This window comes from Schistocerca serialis, chromosome 4 (genome assembly GCF_023864345.2).
Source record: "Schistocerca serialis cubense isolate TAMUIC-IGC-003099 chromosome 4, iqSchSeri2.2, whole genome shotgun sequence".
NCBI classification, from domain to species: domain Eukaryota; kingdom Metazoa; phylum Arthropoda; class Insecta; order Orthoptera; family Acrididae; genus Schistocerca; species Schistocerca serialis.
In genome coordinates, this window is record NC_064641.1 from 82,058,518 (window position 1) to 82,080,591 (window position 22,074).

General features: G+C 45.8%; 1 protein-coding gene across 1 annotated transcript in view; it reads left to right on the forward strand.

Annotated features, from left to right (window-relative positions):
• The window catches only part of LOC126474256 (uncharacterized), a 168,453-nt gene that overhangs the window by 135,867 nt on the left and 10,512 nt on the right, over positions 1-22,074 (forward strand). The window contains exons 8-9 of the mRNA XM_050101721.1: positions 11,305-11,456; positions 15,457-15,756. Of these exons, the coding sequence (XP_049957678.1) occupies positions 11,305-11,456; positions 15,457-15,756 (452 nt within the window). The remainder of the gene's footprint in view (positions 1-11,304; positions 11,457-15,456; positions 15,757-22,074) is intronic.

Below are 22,074 nucleotides of genomic sequence, written 5' to 3' on the forward strand. Positions count from 1 at the left end.
GATACATAGCTTTGCTGAGCTCGGTTGGAAAGAGTACTAGCTTACTGTTTTGCGGCAGCATGCCAGGAACAGGCTGTGTGTGGTTTTGTGAGTGTGTGTGTGTGTGTGTGTGTGTGTGTGTGTGTGTGTTTGTGTGTGTTGTTGGCGATGATTTAGTATCTGGCGCATGGGACATTAAGGTACTTCGTGCCAATCTTAAGCAAAGATGAAAGGCACATTGTTTACATTGTAAGTTTTTCAACCTTTTTAAAAGTTTGCGCTTGTACAGTGAGGCAAAGAATATCTACATAAAGAAGATGTCTCGTAGCCGGACAAATAGCTTATCATTTGTGTACAGGACGGATACTTTTTATGCTAGCACACTACCTTGTGCGAAACCATTCTTCTAATTTTGACTAACATTAAACCAGACATAGAATCGCCTACGCGAAACTACGAATTGAATTCTTCGAACCAAATTATAGTCTAAAGCAGGTCTGTGATTTTTAGTAACGCAATAGATGTACTATTGCAACAGCAGTAACTACCATCTTTCGGAAACGTTCACCAGAGTCATGTCTCCTGTGAGGTTAAGAACCTGACTTAAGCATCATTTTCCGAGTCCAAAACCAGCCTGCTGCGGTAGTCGTTAACTGGTTCCGACTTTTATGCGCCAGTTGAGCTTGTGATTTAGAGCTACTGCTGTCTAAAATTGTTTGTTTCCGAAGTGTCACTAAGTAATATAAACCTCAGCGCAGCCACAATGATAATGTGAAACAGATTCGTAAGTGCACTAGTTACCAATATAGCTTGTTTTCTCGTTTGTTTTGTCTAGTCCCTTTCCTTCTGCATCATACACGAAACGTCCATTCTCGGAACTAATGAAATTTTGAATGTCATTCGTCTAGTAGATTCAGGGCGAGCGCCATATTTTATGGCTAGACGTCGGCCCCTCTGCTAGGAGGAATCTAGGCACGGGTCGATAGGAGCGCGCAGTTGAATGAGCCAACGGTTTACTCTCGGACGTTTTAACGACTCGTGTGATCGGCTTCGGCGCTGCTGTAGGCCGGTCGTAAACCGTTGGAACCGTAAAGATTGATCGAGGCAGTCACCACGTCCAAAGTCCAAGTAGAATTTTCTTATACTTCACAGACACGCTAGCATTACCGAAAGCAATACGATGTGAAACATACGACCGATCTACAGCCAGATGTAAGTGATAGGTCAGAGTTCGTGTGGTGCCGTCCACCCCAAGTCTCTGCACCACACAAATGTACCGCTAAAATTTTATTTTCTTCATAAAGCGAAAAAGCACTCGAAAACATTGCAGCAGCGGATGCTAAACTACCAAAACTTTCACTTCAGCTTACTACATAACACGCATTTTTAATACTATGGTTTGTTGCTTTGCGGCTGCATAACACAGTATTGATTTTACTGAAAACCCGTCGTAAGGCAATAAATGTGTAACAATACAACTGATAAAGGGGACTGCGCCAACTCCTCATCTCCAATTTCGTCCGAATTTACACTGCTGGCCATTAAAATTGCTACACCTCGAAGATGACATGCTACCAGACGCGAAATTTAACCAACAGGAAGAAGATGCTGTGATATGCAAATGATTAGCATTTCAGAGCATTCACACAAGGTTGGCGCCGGTGGCGACACCTACAACGTGCTGACATGAGGAAAGTTTCCAACCGATTACTCATACACCAACAGCAGTTGACCGGCGTTGCCTGGTAAAACGTTGTTGTGATGCCTCGTGTAAGGAGGAGAAATGCGTACCATCACGTTTCAGACTTAGATAAAGGTTGGATTGTAGCCTATCGCGATTGCGGTTTATCGTATCGTGACATTGCTGCTCGCGTTGGTCGAGATCCAATGACTGTTAGCAGAATATGGAATAGGTGGGTTCAGGAGGGTAATACGGAACGCCGTGCTGGATCCCAACGGCCTCGTATCACTACCAGTCGATATGACAGGCATCTTACCCGCATGGCTGTAACGGATCGGGCAGCCACGTCTCGATCCCTGAGTCAGCAGATGGGAACGTTTGCAAGACAACAACCATCTGCACGAACAGTTCGACGACGTTTGGAGCAGCATGGACTATCAGCTCGGAGACCATGGCTGCGGTTACGCTTGACGCTGCATCACAGACAGGAGCGCCTGCGATAGTGTACTCGACTACGAACCTGGGTGCACGAATGGCAAAACGTAATTTTTTCGGATGAATCTAGGTTCTGTTTACAGCATCATGATGGTCGCATCCGTGTTTGCCGACATCTCGGTGAACGCACATTGGAAGCGTGTATTCGTCAGCGCCATACTGGCGTATCACCCCGCGTGATGGTATGGGGTGCCATTGGTTACACGTCTCGGACACCTCTTGTTCGCATTGACGGCACTTTGAACAGTGGACGTTACATTTCATATGTGTTACGACCCGTGGCTCTACCCTTCATTCGATCCCTGCGAAACCCTACATTTCAGCAGGATAATGCACGACCACATGTTGCAGGTCCTGTACAGGCCTTTCTGTATACAGAAAATGTTCGACTGCTGCCCTGGGCAGCACATGCTGCAGATCTGTCACCAACTGTAAACGTCTGGTCAATGGTGGCCGAGCAACTGGCTCGTCACAATACGCCAGTCACTACTCTCGATGAACTGTGGTATCATGTTAAAGCTGCATGGGGAGCTGTACCTGTACACGCCATCCAAGCTCTGTTTGACTCAATGCCCAGGCTATCAAGGCCGTTATTACGGTCAGAGGTGGTTGTTCTGGGTACTGATTTCTCAGGATCTATGCACCCAAATTGCGTGAAAATGTAATCACATGACAGTTCTAGTATAATGTGTTTGTCGAATGAATACCCGTTTATCATCTGCATTTCTTCTTGGTATAGCAATTTGAATGGCCAGTAGTGTATGATACATGCAGTGCTCAGCCAGAAACGAAAGTGATATAAGTGGAAGCTCAGATAACCAAGCGTTTACAAAAAGAAGCATTTTTGGCGCGGGCCAGGAAAGACATAAGCATTTAACTTAGCAAGTTTTCAGGACAGCGTAAAGAGTACAGAACGATAATACTTGGGTCGTGAGGTCTACTTCACAGGTGGAAACCACCTTTTTATTTTCCTTTAAAGGAGTTCTGTTAGTTTCGTTTTGGCCTTTGAGCAGCCTTCGCCAACTGGACAGAAAAACAGGGTACCCTGTTTTCAAGATGAATATCACGCCAGAACGTGTAAATCATTAACTTTAAAATAAAAAAGAATATAAGTTTATATACGAAGTCTTCGAGTACTTCTTACAGTCTCTTCCTGGAAATTTGTTAGCAACTCCAAATTTTCCCATCCCTTTCTGTTTCATACCATTTATGAAAATATTAATTGTAACAGTGTACTGAGCGTTATTTCGCTTTACTTGCAGTACAAGTAACATAAAAATTGGAAATAAAAAAACTTTTCCACATAGGAACTCGACTCCAAGATGTCGGATTACCTTTCTATACTGTTCCCGCTGCGTCAACCATTGCCTTGGAGTTACGCTAACATAAATGGCTCATGAGTCGCCGGATCCGCACCATAAATGTTATTGTTTTCCTAAATGCTTCGTCATCTGTGGCTCCCACTTCTGTTACTTTCATTTCTGACCAAGCTCTGCATACACCATAAATTTGGACGAAATCTTTGACGACGAGTAGGCGTGGTCCCTACATGAAATGGTTTTCATTAATATTAGTGTCAAGGCAGATGTGGCGTTCAGCATGATACACATTACTTTTTGAGTGGATTTGCTTGTGCTCCTCTGTCCACGGGGTGTCGTCTTTTTGATTCTTTGGATCGACCTCTACCGCTGCCACTGTTTTTTTAAGGGGAAAGATCTCTATCGAAAGTACCTTGAGCTATATATCTAATATTAGGTTATCTTCTTTGGCACTTCTTAATCAAAACATTGCGGATTTGGGTTTTATATCGAGAAAGTCTAATACCTTTACAGTCATCCTGTTTCGTCCATTAGTCCAAGTAGGCGACAATAAAATCGTGTACGTTTTTTTCCGTGTTCTTTTTTTTTTTTTTTTTTTACTGCAATGTAAATTTCTGTGGCTTTTTTTTATGAATGTCGCTCTTGTAACGGGATGCCAGAATGCTACATGTGCATGCGAGCCACTGTGAAGTGCGTAGCAGAGGGTACTTCCCATAGACGATCTTAGGATTTGATCCCCCTTCCAGTCGCGTGTGGGGCGCGGGAAGAATGACTGCTTAATGTGTGCTGTCAGTAGGTTAATATTCTCTTCAGGATCCGTACGAGAACGATACGAAGGATACTGAAGAATGTCTCCATATTCTTGAAGTTTTGTAAGTAGGCTTTCGCTGTATAACATAGAGGTGGTGGACCAAAAACAAAACATATTACTGTGCAGGAAAACTTTTGACTTTCAAAACAGCTTCCAATCATCTCAGAATGTATAAATACATGTCATATATGGTTTTCAAGGAAATCTTATAGCATCCTTCCTGCGAAATAGTGTCAAATTCAGGCAACGAAGCCGGCCACTGTGGCCGAGCGGTTCTAGGCGCTTCACTCCGGAACCACGCTGTTGCCACGGTCGCAGGTTCGAATCCTGCCTCGTGCATGGATGTGTGTGATGTCCTTAGGTTAGTTAGGTTTAAGTAGTTCTCAGTTCTAGGGGACTGATAACCTCAGATGTTAAGTCCCATAGTGCTCAGAGCCATTTGAACCGGTTTTTTTTTTTTTTTTTTTTTTTTTTTTTTTTTTTTTTTTTCAGGCAACGTTAATGGAGGTGGATAGCGACCATGCGCCCTTCTCTGCGAAGTAGACCACAAAGGCTCAGTACACTGCTGACTGTGGGGGCTACGTAGAATAGATGCGACACTTCATCCTCGTACTCACAAAATTAGTTTTGGATGATGCGAGCAGCGTGAATAGGGATCCTGTCCTCCTGAAATACAGCATCACCATTGGGAAACAAACATTGTGCCATGGTATGGATCCGATCAGCTAAAATCGTCGCGTAATCCTTGGCGGTAATTCGGCTTTGCAGAGTAACCATGGGGTCTATGGAATACCACGATATAGCTGCCCAAATCAACATCGAACCCCCGCCATCTTCATCTTTGGGAAACGTAAACTCGACCAGAAGTGGAAAGAAGATTCAGCTGACCAAACGACTTTCTTCCATTGCTTCATAGTCCTGGTTTTACAGCTCTGTCACCACGTTTTACGGTTACGTTCAGTTACATACTTATGAATGGTCTGGAATTTCAGCTCGCCCTACAGTTCCTACTTATGGAGATCCGTTCCGGTGCTGACATGGTTCGCGAGTGCGACATTCAGTTCTGCAGCGACTTCTGCAACTGACGTCCTCTTATTTTTCGTCAGAATCCTCTTCTATGACCATCTGTCGCGATCACTCAACAGATGCTTTCGTCCGCGTTGTCATTCTGCGGATGACGTTTTTCCGCTTTCCCTCTATGTGGTATATCTCGTTCAGTCTTCGGTACGGTGCCTCTTGAAACATAAAATACTTCGGCTACCTTGGTTACAGAAACAACCACAATACGGGAACGAACAGTTTTCCAGCGTTCGATATCGTTTAGCTCTGACATAATGCACTCAGAACTACTCAGAATACTTGTTCTTACCGCAATTAACACTTGCAGCGTATTGAGGACATTACACAGGTGCCGTTCATGGTCAAATAACAACAGTGTAACTTGCAGGCTTGGCTAGCCAATGAATTTATGTTGAAGAATACGTTTTTCGCGATGCTTCCGTAATTTATTCCAGCCCCTGTACTTCAATACGATTTCTGTGCTACACTTTTTTACGAAGGTTATTCTTGTAAAAGGATACCAGTATTTCACATTTACATCTGCTTACAAGCCACCGTGAATTGCGTGACTGAGGATACTTACCATCGACCCTGCTAGGATTTGTTCCCATTCCAATCGCGTATGAAGCGCGGGAATAATGACTGGTTAATGCGTCTATGCACGTTGTCATTAGTCTACTATTGTTTTCACCATCTCTACGGGAGTGGTACATAGGGTTCAAATGGCTCTGAGCACTATGCGACGTAACTTCCGAGGTCATCAGTCGCCTAGAACGTAGAACTAATCAAACCTAACTAACCTAAGGACATCACACACATCCATACCCGAGGCAGGATATGAACCTGCGACCGCAGCGGTCGCTCGGCCCCAGACTGTAGCGCCTAGAACCGCACGGCCACTCCGGCCGGCCGGTACATAGGGCACAGATTTCTCGCCTAATACTGGTTCTTGACATTTTTGGAGTAGACTTTCTCTGTATGACATACGTCTAACCACAAGTCTGCCAAATCAGGTTCCCAACATTTTCGGGACGTTCCTCATTTGTGAACGACCAGCATTCGCTGAGTCCCAGTCCGACGCACATTTTTGATCTGCCAGAAAATTTCAGATCCCCTGTTAGTCCTATTTGTTGTTGCTTCCATACAGTTGAGCAATATTATAAATGGAGCGCACGGATGATTTTAAGCAGTTTCCTTTGCAGACTGGTTGCGCTTTCCCCGTATCCTGCCTATGATCGGAGACTCTTCACCAGTTGTCTGAGAAATCGTCCATCGCCATCTAGGCAGAGGCTTTCGTCTACGTAAAAAACTACTGTTTTTGAGAACTTTTGAATAATGAAGCGACTCGATGTTCTGGGAATGGACTTTTTTGTTACAGGTTGTTCGAGATGACTGGTGGGCGATCTCGTTTTTGCGTATGTATTCCCAAAGGACTTCTTTATATATTCCGTTTTTTTACGGCAATTTCATCGAGGAACTTAATTTTCTTTCTAATATCCGTATTTTGGCTGCAGTTGTGGTCATTAATCTTGTGTTCTCTAATGCTTTTGTTCGATGGTCTCCTTAGCAGATCCATTTGGTTACGAGCAATTTGCTTGTTTTCTGATAGGATGGCGACATTGGACAGTGAACTCCCATTACAGTAAATCTGGTTCCCATTCTCAGTCGCATGCTGCTCTTTTCCCGCCAGGTTAGGAGGATGTTTTTCGAAAACGTAGTTGAAAAACAACGGAGACAAATCATCACCGTGTCACACCCTTGTGTGATGTTCAGAACACTAGAAAAAACTAAACTTGGCTGTGGTGTCCAGAAAACTCCTTGTGTTCATCGGACGTCGAGGCGGAGAGCAGAACTTCAGCTTTCAGTGCAGTGCGGCTTGTACAACCCGCACTACGGCCGGCTGGCCCAGGGACAGCCTGCTGCTCTCTCTCTCTCTCTCTCTCCTTCTCCCTCCCCCCCCCCCTCCCGTGCTCTCTCTCTCTGTCTCTCTCTCTCTCTTCCTCTTCCCCTCCCCTCCTTCCGCCCACGTGCTTTCTGGACGGCGGCAAATCTGGAATTGCCACTCCGGCTGCCTGTTGATCTCTGATTTAAACACCAGGACGTGTCCCCGAGCGCCAATTTCCTCCTCCTGTACAGCGTACGCTCCGCTCACTCTCCACAAGCAAGGCCATGTTTCGTCGCGCGGGGTAGCCGTGCGGTCTTAGGCGCCTTGTCACGGTTCGCGCTGCTCCTCCCGTCGGAGGTTAGAGTCCTCCCTCGCGCATGGCTTTGTGTTTTGTCCTTAGCGTAAGTTAGATTAAGTACTTAGTAAGCCTAGTAACCGATGACCTCAGCAGTTTGGTCCCATAGTACCTTACCACAGATCTCCAAATTTTCGGAGGCCACGTTTCGGGGTTGCGTGCTGCTTCAAAATTCTCCCCAAAACTGCGGCAAGCGCCTCTCGCCAAGAGGAGGACCTGCGACCTCTTATCGACCCGGGTAGAAATCGATACAGACGTGTCGATACAAAGGATGTTCGACTGTCTCCTTGGCCAGCACGTTCTCCAGATCTCTCACCCATTGAAAACATCCGGCCACTGGTTTCCTAGAAACTGGGATGCCACCACGTGCCAGCCACTACACTCTATAAACTCAGATGTAAAGCTGTGGCAGTATAGAATGACACACCCGTATCTGCCGTTGGAGCTCAGTTCTACCTGATACTCAGCTGAGGAAAAGCCTATGTTACTGTCAGAGGTGACAGCTCCCTGTACTGAATTTCACACTCTGTATGTACCCCAAATCAGTTACAAATTTAATCCTGTATGCTATACTATATTTAGCGTATTTGTACTCTCCTGTTTGTATGAAAGGTTTCGTCACACGTGTACCTAATGCTGCGCAAGTAATGCAAGCAAGGTATCAATTCCGAAGACCACACCGAGCGAGGTGGCGCAGTGGTTAGCACACTGGACTCGCATTCGGGAGGACGACGGTTCAATCCCGCGTCCGGCCATCCTGATTTAGGTTTTCCGTGATTTCCCTAAAATCGCTTCAGGCAAATGCCGGGATGGTTGCTTTGGAAGGCACGGTCGACTTCCTTCCCCATGCTTCCCCAATCCGATGAGACCGATGACCTCGCTGTTTGATCTCCTCCCCCAAACAACCCAACCCAACTCGAAGATCAATGTTTAACGAAACAATACAGGTAGTTATACCCTGGTCGTTGCCGCAGGAGGTGTTTTTAAGTTAAAAAACGATCGAGGTAGAAAAATGATAACAAGTTATTGATTCACTAACCGCGCGGGGTAGCCGCGCGGTGTAGGGCGCCTAGTCACGGTCCTTGCGGCACCCCCGTCGGAGATTCGAGTCCTCCCTCGGGCATGGGTGTGTGTGTGTGTGTGTGTGTGCGTGTTGTTCATTGCGTAAGTTAGTTTAAGTTAGATTAAGTGATGTGTAGGCTTAGGGACCGTTGACCTAAGTGGTTTGGTCCCATAAGACCTTACAGTAAATTTCCAGTTTTATTGATTCACTGTAGATAGTAATAATTTTGAATAATTACAGGGTGAGGCAGTGAAACGGCACGATTTCGATAGTGGTTGTCGGGCGCGGAGGGGGGTTGCGAGAGTGGGGGAAGTGACCTTGGGCGTCTAGAGTGGTGGAAGTTTCAGTAGCCATGGAGCGTTGGTCGAGTGCGCAACGTGCATATGCCGTAAAGGCATATTACAAAAACGCGGATAGTGTGGTTGGTGCTCAACGCGCCTTTCGTCGTGAATTCAACCTGCCGCCACGGGCTCCCGTGCCATCAAGGAAAGCCATTCTCCTTTGGGTTAAAACCTTTGAAGCTACTGCTAGCACAACAAAGAAAAGAGGCGGCAGCACAAAAACAATCCGGACACCCGAGAACATTAATCGTGTGCGCGAAGCGTTGGGACGAAGTCCGCGAAAATCCGCGAGACGGCACAGCGCAGAACTTGGTCTCAGCAATCGATCAGTAAGACGGATTTTGAAGAGTGACCTTCACTATCATCCATACAAAATTCAGGTAGTGCAAGCCCTTAAACCTAATGACTACAATAACCGTATACGCTTTTGCCAGTCAATGCTTAACGTTATTGAACGAAATGAAGAAAGAGTGCATAACTTATGCATGAGTGATGAAGCCCATTTTCATCTTACTGGGTACGTAAATAAGCAAAACTTCAGATATTGGTCCTCAGATAACCCGCACAAACTTCATGAAAAACCTCTCCATTCTGAAAAAGTAACAGTCTGGTGCGCAATGTCATCTCGTGGAATCGTGGGGCCCTATTTTTTTGAAGATGAAGATGGCAACACAGTGACGGTAAACTCTGGACGTTATACTGACATGTTGACCATTTTTGGTCTGCCTGGAATTGATCGACATGATCCAGATGCTGAAACACTCTTCCAGCAAGATGGTGCAACAAGCCATACTGCTAATGTCTCAATGGAATTGCTCAGACTTGCATTTCCACGACGTCTAATCAGCAGGAATGGCGATTTCCCCTGGCCTGCCCGTTCACCAGATCTGACGGCACCAGACTTTTTTCTTTGGGGCTACCTCAAGTGCAAAGTCTTCCAGAAAAATCCACCAAGAACAAAAGAAGACCTGAAGGAGCGAATTCGACAGGAAATTAACAACATTCCAGTACAGATGCTACGAAACGTCATGGGACAATTTCATCTCAGGCTTAGACAATGTGTGCAAAACCAAGGACGACACCTCACTGACACCATATTTAAAAAATGATTGTTTTTAAGTTAAATCTTTAATTTCCACTCTTGTACTTGAGATCCATGTTCAACTATTATGATTTTACTTGTAAATAAATCTTTGGTGGTTTTACAAAATCGTGCCGTTTCACTGCCTCACCCTGCATATCGAATAAATGTAGACTGTAGAATAATTACAGTCGCCAGCTCAAAGATGAAAAGAAATTAAATTCGGTTAGTGCTTGACGTCAATTTGAAATCATCTAATAACTGGGAGTGAGTAATAATGCAGTCGCGCGAGCTAAAATGTTAATGGCATGTGTAACATGAACAAAATGATTGTAAGTTGGCATACACTAATGTTATTTATAGTTAAGAACACATACAATAGATAATGACCAGCCGGTGTGGCCGAGCGTTTCTAGGCGCATCAGCCTGGAACCGTGCGACCGCTATGGTCGCAGGTTCGAATCCTGCCTCGGGCATGGATGTATGTGATGTCCTTAGGTTAGTTAGGTTTAAGTAATTCTAAGTTCTAGGGGTCTGATGACCTGAGATGTTAAGTCCCATAATGCTCAGAGCCATTTGAACCAGTAACACTTCATGGAAACTGCACTGAATTATCCAAAGCTTTGACATAATTATTTCTTACTTGTTCTCTAGTATCATATTACAGTTTGATAAAAACTAATTACTGCCAAAACTAATAAGTACATATAATTAAAAAAATTAGTTTTGAAATCGCAGAAACAAGTGCGGTAAAATACTTGAGGCTGTGTTACATGCGGGCCGGCTCGGTGGAAGAGCGGTTCTAGGCGCTCAGTCCGGAACCGCGCGACTGTTACGCTCGCAGGTTCGAATCCTGCCTCGGGCATGGATGTGTGTGTTTGTCCTGAGGATAATTTAGGTTAAGTAGTGTGTAAGCTTAGGGACTGATGACCTTAGCAGTTAAGTCCCATTAGATTTCACACTCATTTGAACTTTTTTTTTGTTAAGTCCCATATTGCTCAGAGCCATTTGAACCATTTTTTACATGTGGTATTCGAAATAAGCAAAATTTCATTATTTGCTGCCCTCTGTGGTGTTGCACTTTTAATGGTCAATAGTGTATTAAGCGTGAAAGACGGCTTTGCACGTGAAATTCTCGATTATCAGCTATTTACTAGAAATATATAGATTATTAAAAAAGGAAAATCAAGAAGGCGTAGTCGATCTCTGATGGTGACGGCTGGTGTGTACCGCAGCTGTGGGGCGAGGAGGCGGCAGCGGCGGCGGCGGAGGGTGCAGTGAGGTGCGTGGTGGACGTGGTGGAGGTGCCGCCGCCGGGGGCAGAGGAGGCGGCCGAGGGCGAGGAGGAGGCGGCGGAGCCACCCCCAGCGCCCGCCCCCGCGCCCGAGCCGCCCCCGGGCGACGCGGACGCCGACTCGCCCCCGCTGTCGCCGCCGGCAGACGCGCTGGAGCCCGTGGTGCGCGCCGTCTACGGCGAGACAGACGAAGGCGCCAGCCCGGACAGGTAGGCGCCAGCCAGCGTCACCATACACTTCACCCTTCAGCCGTCGGCACACGGAACGTGCTGTCGAACGTTAACGTTGAGCGTACCAAGTTCAACGTGCTGCTGAACGCTCAGGAACGATGCGACCTGTGCATTCGGTACGTGGCCACAACGTGGAATACGTGATCGTAACGCACTCCATCGGCAGTTGAGGGGTGTTTATAGTCCATAAATCACACTGTTTGCTCATCGGGCGCGCGTAAAATTCCCACGTTAGCTCTGTTAAAACGCACATTTCCTCCATCGTCCACAAAAGGGAAAGTACCGTGTCCAATCAATAAAGACACTAGCTTATAAAAGTTCCATTACAAACAGTGCAGTACAAATTTGGAATACTTCTCCGCATAAGATAAACATTATTTCATCATTCCCAAGGTTAGGTTTACTTGATCACTGTTACTACCCAGTAGCAGAATCATTCTAACATGTGAATTACGAAGCGTAAAAGAAAAAGAAGTAAAATATTTTTATACAAGTAGCGCAAGCTGTCCTGTAGATTAAGCCAGACGAACAAAGTCAAAAAAAGGTGAATATATATTTACATAACATCAAATATTGTACCATATACTTACATTAAAGTAATAATAAAGTATCAGAACCTAATAAATACGCGAATGTTAGGGAAAAATTGATGGAAGTGTTAGGATACGAACCACCACCCCAACAAAGACTCACTGCTAGACAGAGACGCTACTCATTACGCTAAACCAACAACAGGCTAGTCGTACTTAACCATATTGTGTTACGCTTTGCTAAAAACGTTAATCGTAGATAATTGTGTTACTAATTGAAATTTAATTACAACAAATTGTACCAGTAACAATACGTTTTGGATGGATCTTCAGTGTGTCGCTGCCTTCAAATAGCCTACTCATAATACGCAAGTTACAATAATTCTTTTGTCACGAATACGATGTTTCTCATTATTTTACTGGAACGAATCACACAACTAACAACGCGTTCTCCAGCGATTCTCAGTTTGCCGGTGCTCAGAAACGGTATATATATATATATATAGGCTTGAAATGAATGCCAATATGGCGCCTCACAACTCTGTGCTGAAGGGAGACGGCGTGCGTGTGACGTAGGTGGCGTTGTGCCATCCCATTGGTCAACGCTCAGACGCACGCTCAGAATATCTGACATGCCCTATATTGCTCTGCACGTATCGAAAGACTCCCGAACGTGCTATTCCACGCTATGACGTCAGAAACTCGGCAAGCTCAACGCTCAACGTTCGAATGCACGGTCCGTGTGCCGACGGCTTTACCCCGCACGTGTGTAGTCTTCTTGAGCGACTGGGAGACCGATTTTGCTCGTTGGATGGTCGGCTGGGTCTGACCACCCTACAGCCGATCCCCGCGCCACCTCACCCAACAAACTGTATCGTGTGTAGCGCTGTCGTGCCAACCGCCCGACAAAAGTTCGTCTTCTGTCACTGGGTGCGGGAACGAACACTCTTCAAATATCCAAAATATGACGTAAAGCGAAGCGGCTGAAACTTTTGCGACAGAGTTTCTGGAGAAATTCTAAGACAACAGATGTTTACGCCACACGTCGTGCGAGGAGTGCAGCAATAGAGATGTGAGAAATAAAGCATCTCTTCCATTTTTATTAGTTGTTGGTTGGTTGGTTGATTCGTGGAAGGGGGCCAGACATCGAGGTCATCGGCCCCATCGGATTAGGGAAGGTTGGGGAAGGAAGTCGGCCGTGTCCTTTCACAGGAACCATCCCGTCCTTTTACCTGAAGCGATTTAGGAAAATCAAGGAAAACCTTAAATCGTGAAGGCAGGACGTGGGTTTGAACCGTCGTCCTCCCGAATGCAAGTCCGGTGTGCTAGCTACTGCGCCTTTTCGCTCGCTAATGCATAATGGTTTCACCTCACCTGTCAGTGAAAGACATAAATTTTATGAATATAAGCCAGTCGACTGCCCCTATTTCGGTTTTTAGGTGTTATAATAGACAGTCAAATGAAAATGAGACAGACTGAAAGAAAGTGAGTTAACTGCTTATTATTTCAAAAGTAATCGTCGTAACTATTAATATATTTATCCCACTGTGAGACAAGTAGGTCAAGGCCCACATGAAAAAATGTTAGTACTCGGGCGTGCACTTCTTCTTCCGAAGCAAATCGTCCGCCACGAACGTCTTTTTTCAGGGCACCAAAAATATGGAAAAAATGGGGAAAGGTCGGAAATGTATGGCCGGCCGCTGTGACCGAGCGGTTCTAGGCGCTTCAGTCCGGAACCGCGCTGCTGTTTGTGGAACAACTGACCCCCGTGGCCGACTTCCGTCGCCGAGCGGTTCTAGGCGCTTCTGTCCGGAACCGCGCTGCTGTTTGTGGAACAACTGACACCCGTGGCCGACTTCCGTCGCCGAGCGGTTCTAGGCGCTTCTGTCCGGAACCGCGCTGCTGTTTGTGGAACAACTGACACCCGTGGCCGACTTCTGTCGCCGAGCGGTTCTAGGCGCTTCTGTCCGGAACCGCGCTGCTGTTTGTGGAACAACTGACACCCGTGGCCGACTTCTGTCGCCGAGCGGTTCTAGGCGCTTCAGTCCGGAACCGCGCTGCTGCTACGGTCGCAGGTTCGAATCCTGCCTCAGGCATGGATGTGTGTGAGATCCTTAGGTTAGTTAGGTTTAAGTAGTCCAAAGTCTAGGGGAGTGATGACCTCAGATGTTAAGTCCCATAGTGCTCAGAGCCATTTGCAGCCAGCTGCACCCAGTGTGCTCGTCAGTGTTAGTAGGGCCCTCTCCACGTCGCGGGCAAGGCCCCCTGCCAAACATACTGAGTGCGCACTGGTATTCTTTCCTGTTCTGTCTGCTATTCGCCGGGGTTCCATTGCCCACCCAACGTTGGAGCTTCCAATCACTAGGATAACCGCCCTCTGCAGTTGTCTAAACCGCGCAGGAAAATCGGCCGCTGGCACAACAAGAGAGGCATCCCGTGCTGGATCACAAGTATTATCAACACTGGGTAGCACCTCGTACCTGTTGCTACGGTGTAAGGAGCCAGCTTTGCGGCCCATTCCCTCTTTCGCTTTCCGCCCAGTGACTTGCGAACACGCTACCTTCCGCCGTTCACTCAGGAGTGAAGATGGACCGGTCAGATGTCGCGTATCAGAAGACGCAGCGACAACCTGGTCACCAGCGGATTCCAACCCTCATCGGCACCCTGATGTCGCCTCAACTTTGAGCAGTAGGCCCAAGCCTGTGGACTGTAGCCAACACTGCCTCCAGCTGTTTACCGACAGCAGCCATTTCTCATTCTGTCCGTTCACAGCAAGCACAGTCCTTATCCATACCATAATGTATAAAAGAAACTGAATTAGATCTCTTAGAGCCATTTGAACCATTTTTTTGACACCCGTGCATGTGCCTGTATTGTGGAGCGAGTCAGTGAAGGATACCTGTTCTCTTGCCGCACGATTCTTCGATCCTGTCGCCTCATTGTCTCCCTGGTCGCTCCAGACCCTGTAAGTCGCACGTGGGTGCCATCTCGTGTCCACTGCTCCAAACATCGTCTGACGGAACACCCTGAACGATCGACCTGGAGAACCACAGGTCGTGTCGACAAGCCTGGAGTTCTCGTGCAGACGATTAGGCCCACCTGGAATCCTGCAACTACTAGTGTCCTCCTCGAGTCGGGGTGTGATCGTCACGTGTCCATTCTGCGCTGTTTAATTAGGACCCCTGCACGATTGCGGCGCCACTGCAAAATGTTTGAGCATGCGCATTGGCACCGAACTTGGGTCTGCAAAGTTTTGTGTTTACACCTTTCTTCCTCTGTGTATTAGGGCTGGCACGTTTCACAGTGAAGAATAATCGCCATCCTGTGTGTAGCCCGGCGGCGCGCTTCCCCACGGTGTGGGCGCCGCGCACTGCGCACGCGCGCGCGTTGGCGACGTCGCTGCTGCTGCCGGAGCTGGCGGACCGGCTGCTGGGGCCGCCGCCGCCCCCGCCGCCCCCGCGCGCCGTCCTCGTCTTCGACGCCGGCAAGGCCAAGGAGCTGGCCGACGCGCTCGCCGAGCACCGAGAGCTCGTGCTGCGCCGCGCCTACTTCGACGCCTCCGAGCCCGACGAGGCGTCGCGCGTCGCCGACACCGACGAAGACTACCAGGCCGCCGCCGCCGCCAAGCCGCAGTCAGTCTCCTCCATTCTCTGTTCTCTGATTAGAATAGATTAGGTTAGATTAGTACTTGTTCCATAGATCATGAATACGACACTTCGTAATGATGTTGAACGTGTCAGGTTAATAAAAGGTGTCTATCTGTACAAGATATTACATTAGACAAAATATTACATGACACTCAATATTTTTAATTTTTTTTTGTGGGGGTTGGGAAATTACCCACTTACTATATCCAAAAATTCATCTAATGAGTAGAAGGAGTTGCCATCAAGAAATTCTTTTAATTTTCCTTGTAAATGCTATATGGCTATCTCTCAGATTTTTGATGCTGTTAGGTTAGTGACCAAAGACTTTTGAGGCAGCATAATTTACCCCCTTCTGAATCAAAGTTAGATTTAACCTTTAGTAGTGAAGATCATCCTTTCTCCTGGTGTTGTAGCCATGTACACCGCTATTACTTTTGAATTCGTTCGCATTGTTAATAACAAATTTCATAAGTGAATATATACATATTGTGAGGCTACAGTGAAGATTTCTAGCTCTTTAAATAAGTGTCTGCAGGATAATCTTGGATGAGCTCCAGCAATTATTCTGATTACACGCTTTTGTGCAATGAACACTCTTTTACTCAATGATGAGTTACCCCAGAATATGATGCCATACGAAAGCAGAGAATGAAAATAGGCGTGGTAAGCTAATTTACTGAGATGTATATCGCCAAAATTTGCAATGAATCTAATAGCATAAGTAGCTGAACTCAAACGTTTCAGCAGATCCTCAGTGTGATTTTTCCAGTTCAACCCCTCATCAATGCATACACCTAGAAATTTTGAATATTCTACCTTAGCTACCGATTTCTGATCGAAGTCTATATTTATTAAAGGGGTCATTCCATTTACTGTGTGGAACTGTACATACTGTGTTTTGTCAAATTTTAATGAGAGCCCATTTGCAGAGAACCACTTAATGATTTTCTGAAAAAATCGTTTACAATTTTACCAGTTAATTCTTGTCTGTCGGGTGTGATAGCTATACTTGTATCATCGGCAAGAAGTACCATCTTTGCATCTTCGTGAATACAGAACGGCAAGTCATTAATATATATTAAGAACAGCAGAGGACCCAAGACCGAACACTGCGGCACCCCATTCTTGATTGTTCCCCAGTTTGAGAAATCACCAGTTTTTTTGCATATTATGTGAACTGTTTATTTCAACTTTATGCACTTTTCCAGTTAGGTATGATTTAAACCATTTGAGCACTGTCCCATTCATACCACAGTACTTGAGCTCATCTAGGAGTATTCCATGATTTACACAATCAAAAGCCTTTGAGAGATCACAAAAAATCCCAACGGGTGACGTCCGGTTACTTAGAGCATTTAATATTTCATTAGTGAATATATATATAGCATTTTCCGTTGAAAAACCCTTCTGGAAACCAAACTGACATTTTGTTAAAACTTTATTTTTACAAAGGTGTAAAGCTATTCTACAATACATTACTTTTTCAACAATTTTGGATAAGGCAGTCAGAAGAGAGATTGGGCGGTAGTTGTTGACATCAGATGTATCCCCTTTTTATGCAGTGGTTTAACAATGGCATACTTCAGTCTATCTGGGAAAATACCCTGCTTCAGAGAGCTATTACATATGTGGCTCAGAATCCCACTTATTTCTTGGGAACAAGCTTTTATTATCCTGCTGGAAATGCCATCAATCCCATGTGAGCTTTTATTCTTGAGAGAGTTTATTATCTTCCTAATTTCAGATGGAGAGGTGGGTGGAAATTCAGTTGTATCAAATGGTGTGGGTAAGGCCTCTTCCATTAACTGCCTTGCTTCTTCTAATGAACATTTAGATCCTATTTTCTCTACAACATTTAAGAAATGATTATTCAAAATGTTTTCGACTTCCGATTTGTTGTTTCCATTCGCTTTGATGGTGATGCCGTCATCCTGCACTCTTGGTTGTCCAGTCTCCTTTGTAGTAATATTGCTCTCTCTCCCGCAGCTGTTGGTGTTGTGGTCTTCAGTCCGAAGACTGCTTTGATGAATCTCTCCACACCATTGTGTCCAGAGCAAGCCTCTACTTCCCTGAATAACTGTTTCATTCATTTTAACCCACTTACTACAGGATAGTCCATACATAGTGACCGGGCCAAATATCTCACGAAATAAGCGTCAAACGAGAAAACTACAAAGAACGAAACTCGTGTAGCTTGAAGGGGGAAACAAGATGGCGCTATGGTTGGCCCACCACATGGCGCTGCCATAGGTCAAACGGATATCAACTGCGTTTTTTTAAAAATAGGAACCCCATTTCTATTACCTATTCGTATAGTACGTAAAGAAATATGAATCTTTTAGTTGGACCATTTTTTTCGCTTTGTCATAGATGGGGCTGTAATAGTCACAAACGTATCAGTACGTGGTATCACGTAACATTCCGCCAGTGCGGACGGTATTTGCTTCGTGATACATTACCCGTGTTAAAATCGACCGTTTACCAATTGCGGAAAAGGTCGATATCGTATTGACGTATGGCTATTGTGATCATAATGCCCAATAGCCGTGTGCTGCTCGGTATCCTGGACGACATCATCCAAGTGTCCGGACCGTTCGCCGGATAGTTACGTTATTTAAGGAAACAGGAATTGTTCATCCACATGTGAAACTTCAACCACGACCTGCAACAATGATGGTGTCCAAGTAGGTGTTTTAGCTGCTGTCGCGGCTAATCCGCACATCAGTAGCAGACAAATTGCTCGAGAATCGGGAATCTCAAAAATGTCGGTGTTGAGAATGCTACATCAACATCGATTGCACCCGTACCTTATTTCTATGCACCAGGAATTGCATGGCGACGACGTTGAACGTCGTGTACAGTTCTGCCACTGGGCACAAGTGAAATTACGGGACGATGACAGATTTTTTGCACGCGTTCTATTTAGCGACGAAGCGTCATTCACCAACAGCAGTAACGTAAACTGGCATAATATACACTATTGGGCAAGTGTAACATCAGCGACCTTGGCGGGTTAATGTATGGTGCTGCATTATGGGAGGAAGGATAATTGGCCCCCATTTTATAGATGGCAATCTAAATGGTGCAATGTATGCCGATTTCCTACGTAATGTTCTACCGATGTTACTACAAGGTTTTTCACTGCATGAGATGTACTTCCAACATGATGGATGTCCGGCACATAGCTCGCGTGCAGTTGAAGCGGTACTGATAGCAAATTTCATGACTGTTGGATTGGTAATCGAAACACCATACCATGGCCCGCACGTTCACCGGATCTGACGTCCCCGGATTTCTTTCTGCGGGGAAAGTTGAAGGATATTTGCGATCGTGATCCACTGACAACGCCTGTCCACATGCGTCAGCGCACTGTCAATACATGTGCGAACATTACGGAAGGCGAACTACTCGCTGTTGAGAGGAATGTCGTTGCACGTATTGCCAAATTCATTGAGGTTGACGGACATCATTTTGAGAATTTATTGCATTAATGTGCTATTTACAGGTAACCACACTGTAACAGCATGCGTTCTCAGAAATGATAAGTTCACAAAGGTACATGTATCACATTGCAACAACCGTACCTACTTTCTGTATTTTAATTTAAAAAACCTACCTGTCATCAACTGGTCGTCTAAATTTGTGAGCCAATGTTTATGACTATTACAGCGCCATCTATCACAAAGCGAAAAAATAGGAGCTACACGAATATGTAATAAAAATTTGGGTTCCTATTTTAAAAAAACGCAGTTGATATCCGTTTGACCTATGGCAGCGCCATCTAGCGTTCCAACCATAGCGCCATCTGGTTTCCCCCTTAAAGCTAGACAAGTTTCGTTCTTTGTAGTCTTTTCGTTTGACGCTTATCTCGTGAGATATTTGGCCCGGTCACGATCAATGGACCACCCTCTATATTCTGTCCTTGGTCCCCATCAACAACTCTGTTCCCACCACTATCAAACATGGGACTGGTTTTTTTTTGTAGTTCTAAGCCGAACAGTGTAAGCTGTACAGTGCACCTTTGAAGAAAGAAAAAATAGCTTCATGTAACAGCCATTATGCCACGACATATCTAAAGCATAATATCTGATTCTGGGGACGTGACCTCGAATGGTACATGGTGGAGAAAAAAAAAACCGATAACAAGACCAGAGTAGGATAGGGGACATCGAACGATCTAAATTTGCAAGTTAACCGTGGGTCAGAAATGCGCCGTTTTGGAATGATGACCATAAAATGTGGTCCAATCAGTAACAAGTAGGCGGAATTGTATACATTTAAACTAACTTTCCCCAACTAATACCTTGCTGAAACCTGTTATCCTAAAATTTACTGTTCCTAATTACGCTACTGGCCATTAAAATTGCCACACCAAGAAGAAATGCAGATGTTACACTGGTATTCATTGGACAAATATATTATACTAGAACTGACATGTGGTTACATTATCACGCAATTTGGGCGCATAGATCCTGAGAAATCAGTACCCAGAACAACCACCTCTGGCCGTAATAACGGTCTTCATACGCCTAGGCATTGAGTCAAACAGAGCTTGAATGGCGTGTACAGGTACAGCTGCCCATCCAGCCTCAAAACGATACCACAGGTCATCAAGAGTAGTGACGCGTATTGTGACGAGCCAGTTGCTCGGCCACCATTGACCAGACGTTTTCAGTTGGTGAGAGATCTGCAGAATGTGCTGCCCAGGGCACCAGCCGAACCTTTTCTGTATTCAGAAAGGCCCGTACAGGACCTGCAACATGCGGTCGTGCATTATGCTGCTAAAATGTAGGGTTTCACAGGATCGAATGGAGGGTAGAGCCACGGGTCTTAACACATCTGAAATGTAACGTCCACTGTTCAAAGTGCCGTCAATGCGAACAAGAGGTGATCGAGACGTGTAACCAATGGCACCCCATACCATCACGCCGGATGATACGCCAGTACGGCGATGACGAATACACGCTTCCAATTTGCGTTCATTGCGATGTCGCCAAACACGGATGCGACCATCATGATGCTGTAAACAGATCCTGGATTCATCCGAAAAAATGACGTTTTGCCATTCGTGCACCCAGGTTCGTCGTCGAGTACACCATCGCAGGCGGTCCTGTCTGTGATGCAGCGTCAAGGGTAACCGCAGCCATGGTCTCCGAGCTGATAGTCCATGCTGCTGCAAACGTCGTCTGCAAACGTCGTCGAACTGTTCGTGCAGATGGTTGTTGTCCTGCAAACGTCCCCATCTTTTGACTCAGGGATCGAGACGTGCCTGCACGGTCCGTTACAGCCATGCGGATAAGATGTCTGTCATCTCGACTGCTAGTGATACGAGGCCGTTGGGATCCACTTCGGCGTTCCGTATTACCCTCCTGAACCCACAGATTCCATACTCTGCTAACGGTCATTGGATCTCGACCAATGCGAGCAGCAATGTCACTATACGATAAACCGCAATCGCGATAGTCTAGAATCCGACCTTTATCAAAGTCGGAAACGTGATGGTACGCATTTCTCCTCCTTACACCAGGCATCACAACGAAGTTTCACCAGGCAACGCCGGTCAACTGCTGTTTGTGTTTAGAAATCGGTTGGAAACTTTCCTCATGTCATCACGTTGTAGGTGTCGCCACCGACGTCAACCGTGTGTGAATGCTCTGGAAAGCTAATCATTTGCATATCACAGCATCTTCTTCCTGTCGGTTAAATTTCGCGTCTGTAGCACGTCATCTAGCAATTTTAATGGCCAGTAGTGTATCTTCTGTCCTTGGTCCCCATCAACAATTCTGTCCCCGCCATTATCAAACTGGTGACTGCTATTTTTGTAGTTCTAAGACGAACAGTGTAAGTTGTACATTGTATCTTTGAAGAAAGAAAAAAATAGCTTCATGAAACAGCCATTATGCTACGACATTTCTGAAGCATAGCGTCTGATGGTAGCGAGTTGACCTCGGATGGTACGTGGTGGAGAAAAATAGCCCGATAACAGTACCAGAGCAGGATAGGAGACATCAAATCGAGCGAAATTTGCAAGTTAACCGTGGGTCAGAAATGCACCTCTGTGGAATCATGGCCATAAAATGTGGTCCAATCGCCGGCCAAAGTGGCCGTGCGGTTAAAGGCGCTGCAGTCTGGAACCGCAAGACCGCTACGGTCGCAGGTTCGAATCCTGCCTCGGGCATGGATGTTTGTGATGTCCTTAGGTTAGTTAGGTTTAACTAGTTCTAAGTTCTAGGGGACTAATGACCTCAGCAGTTTAGTCCCATAGTGCTCTGAGCCATTTGAACCATTTGTGGTCCAATCAGT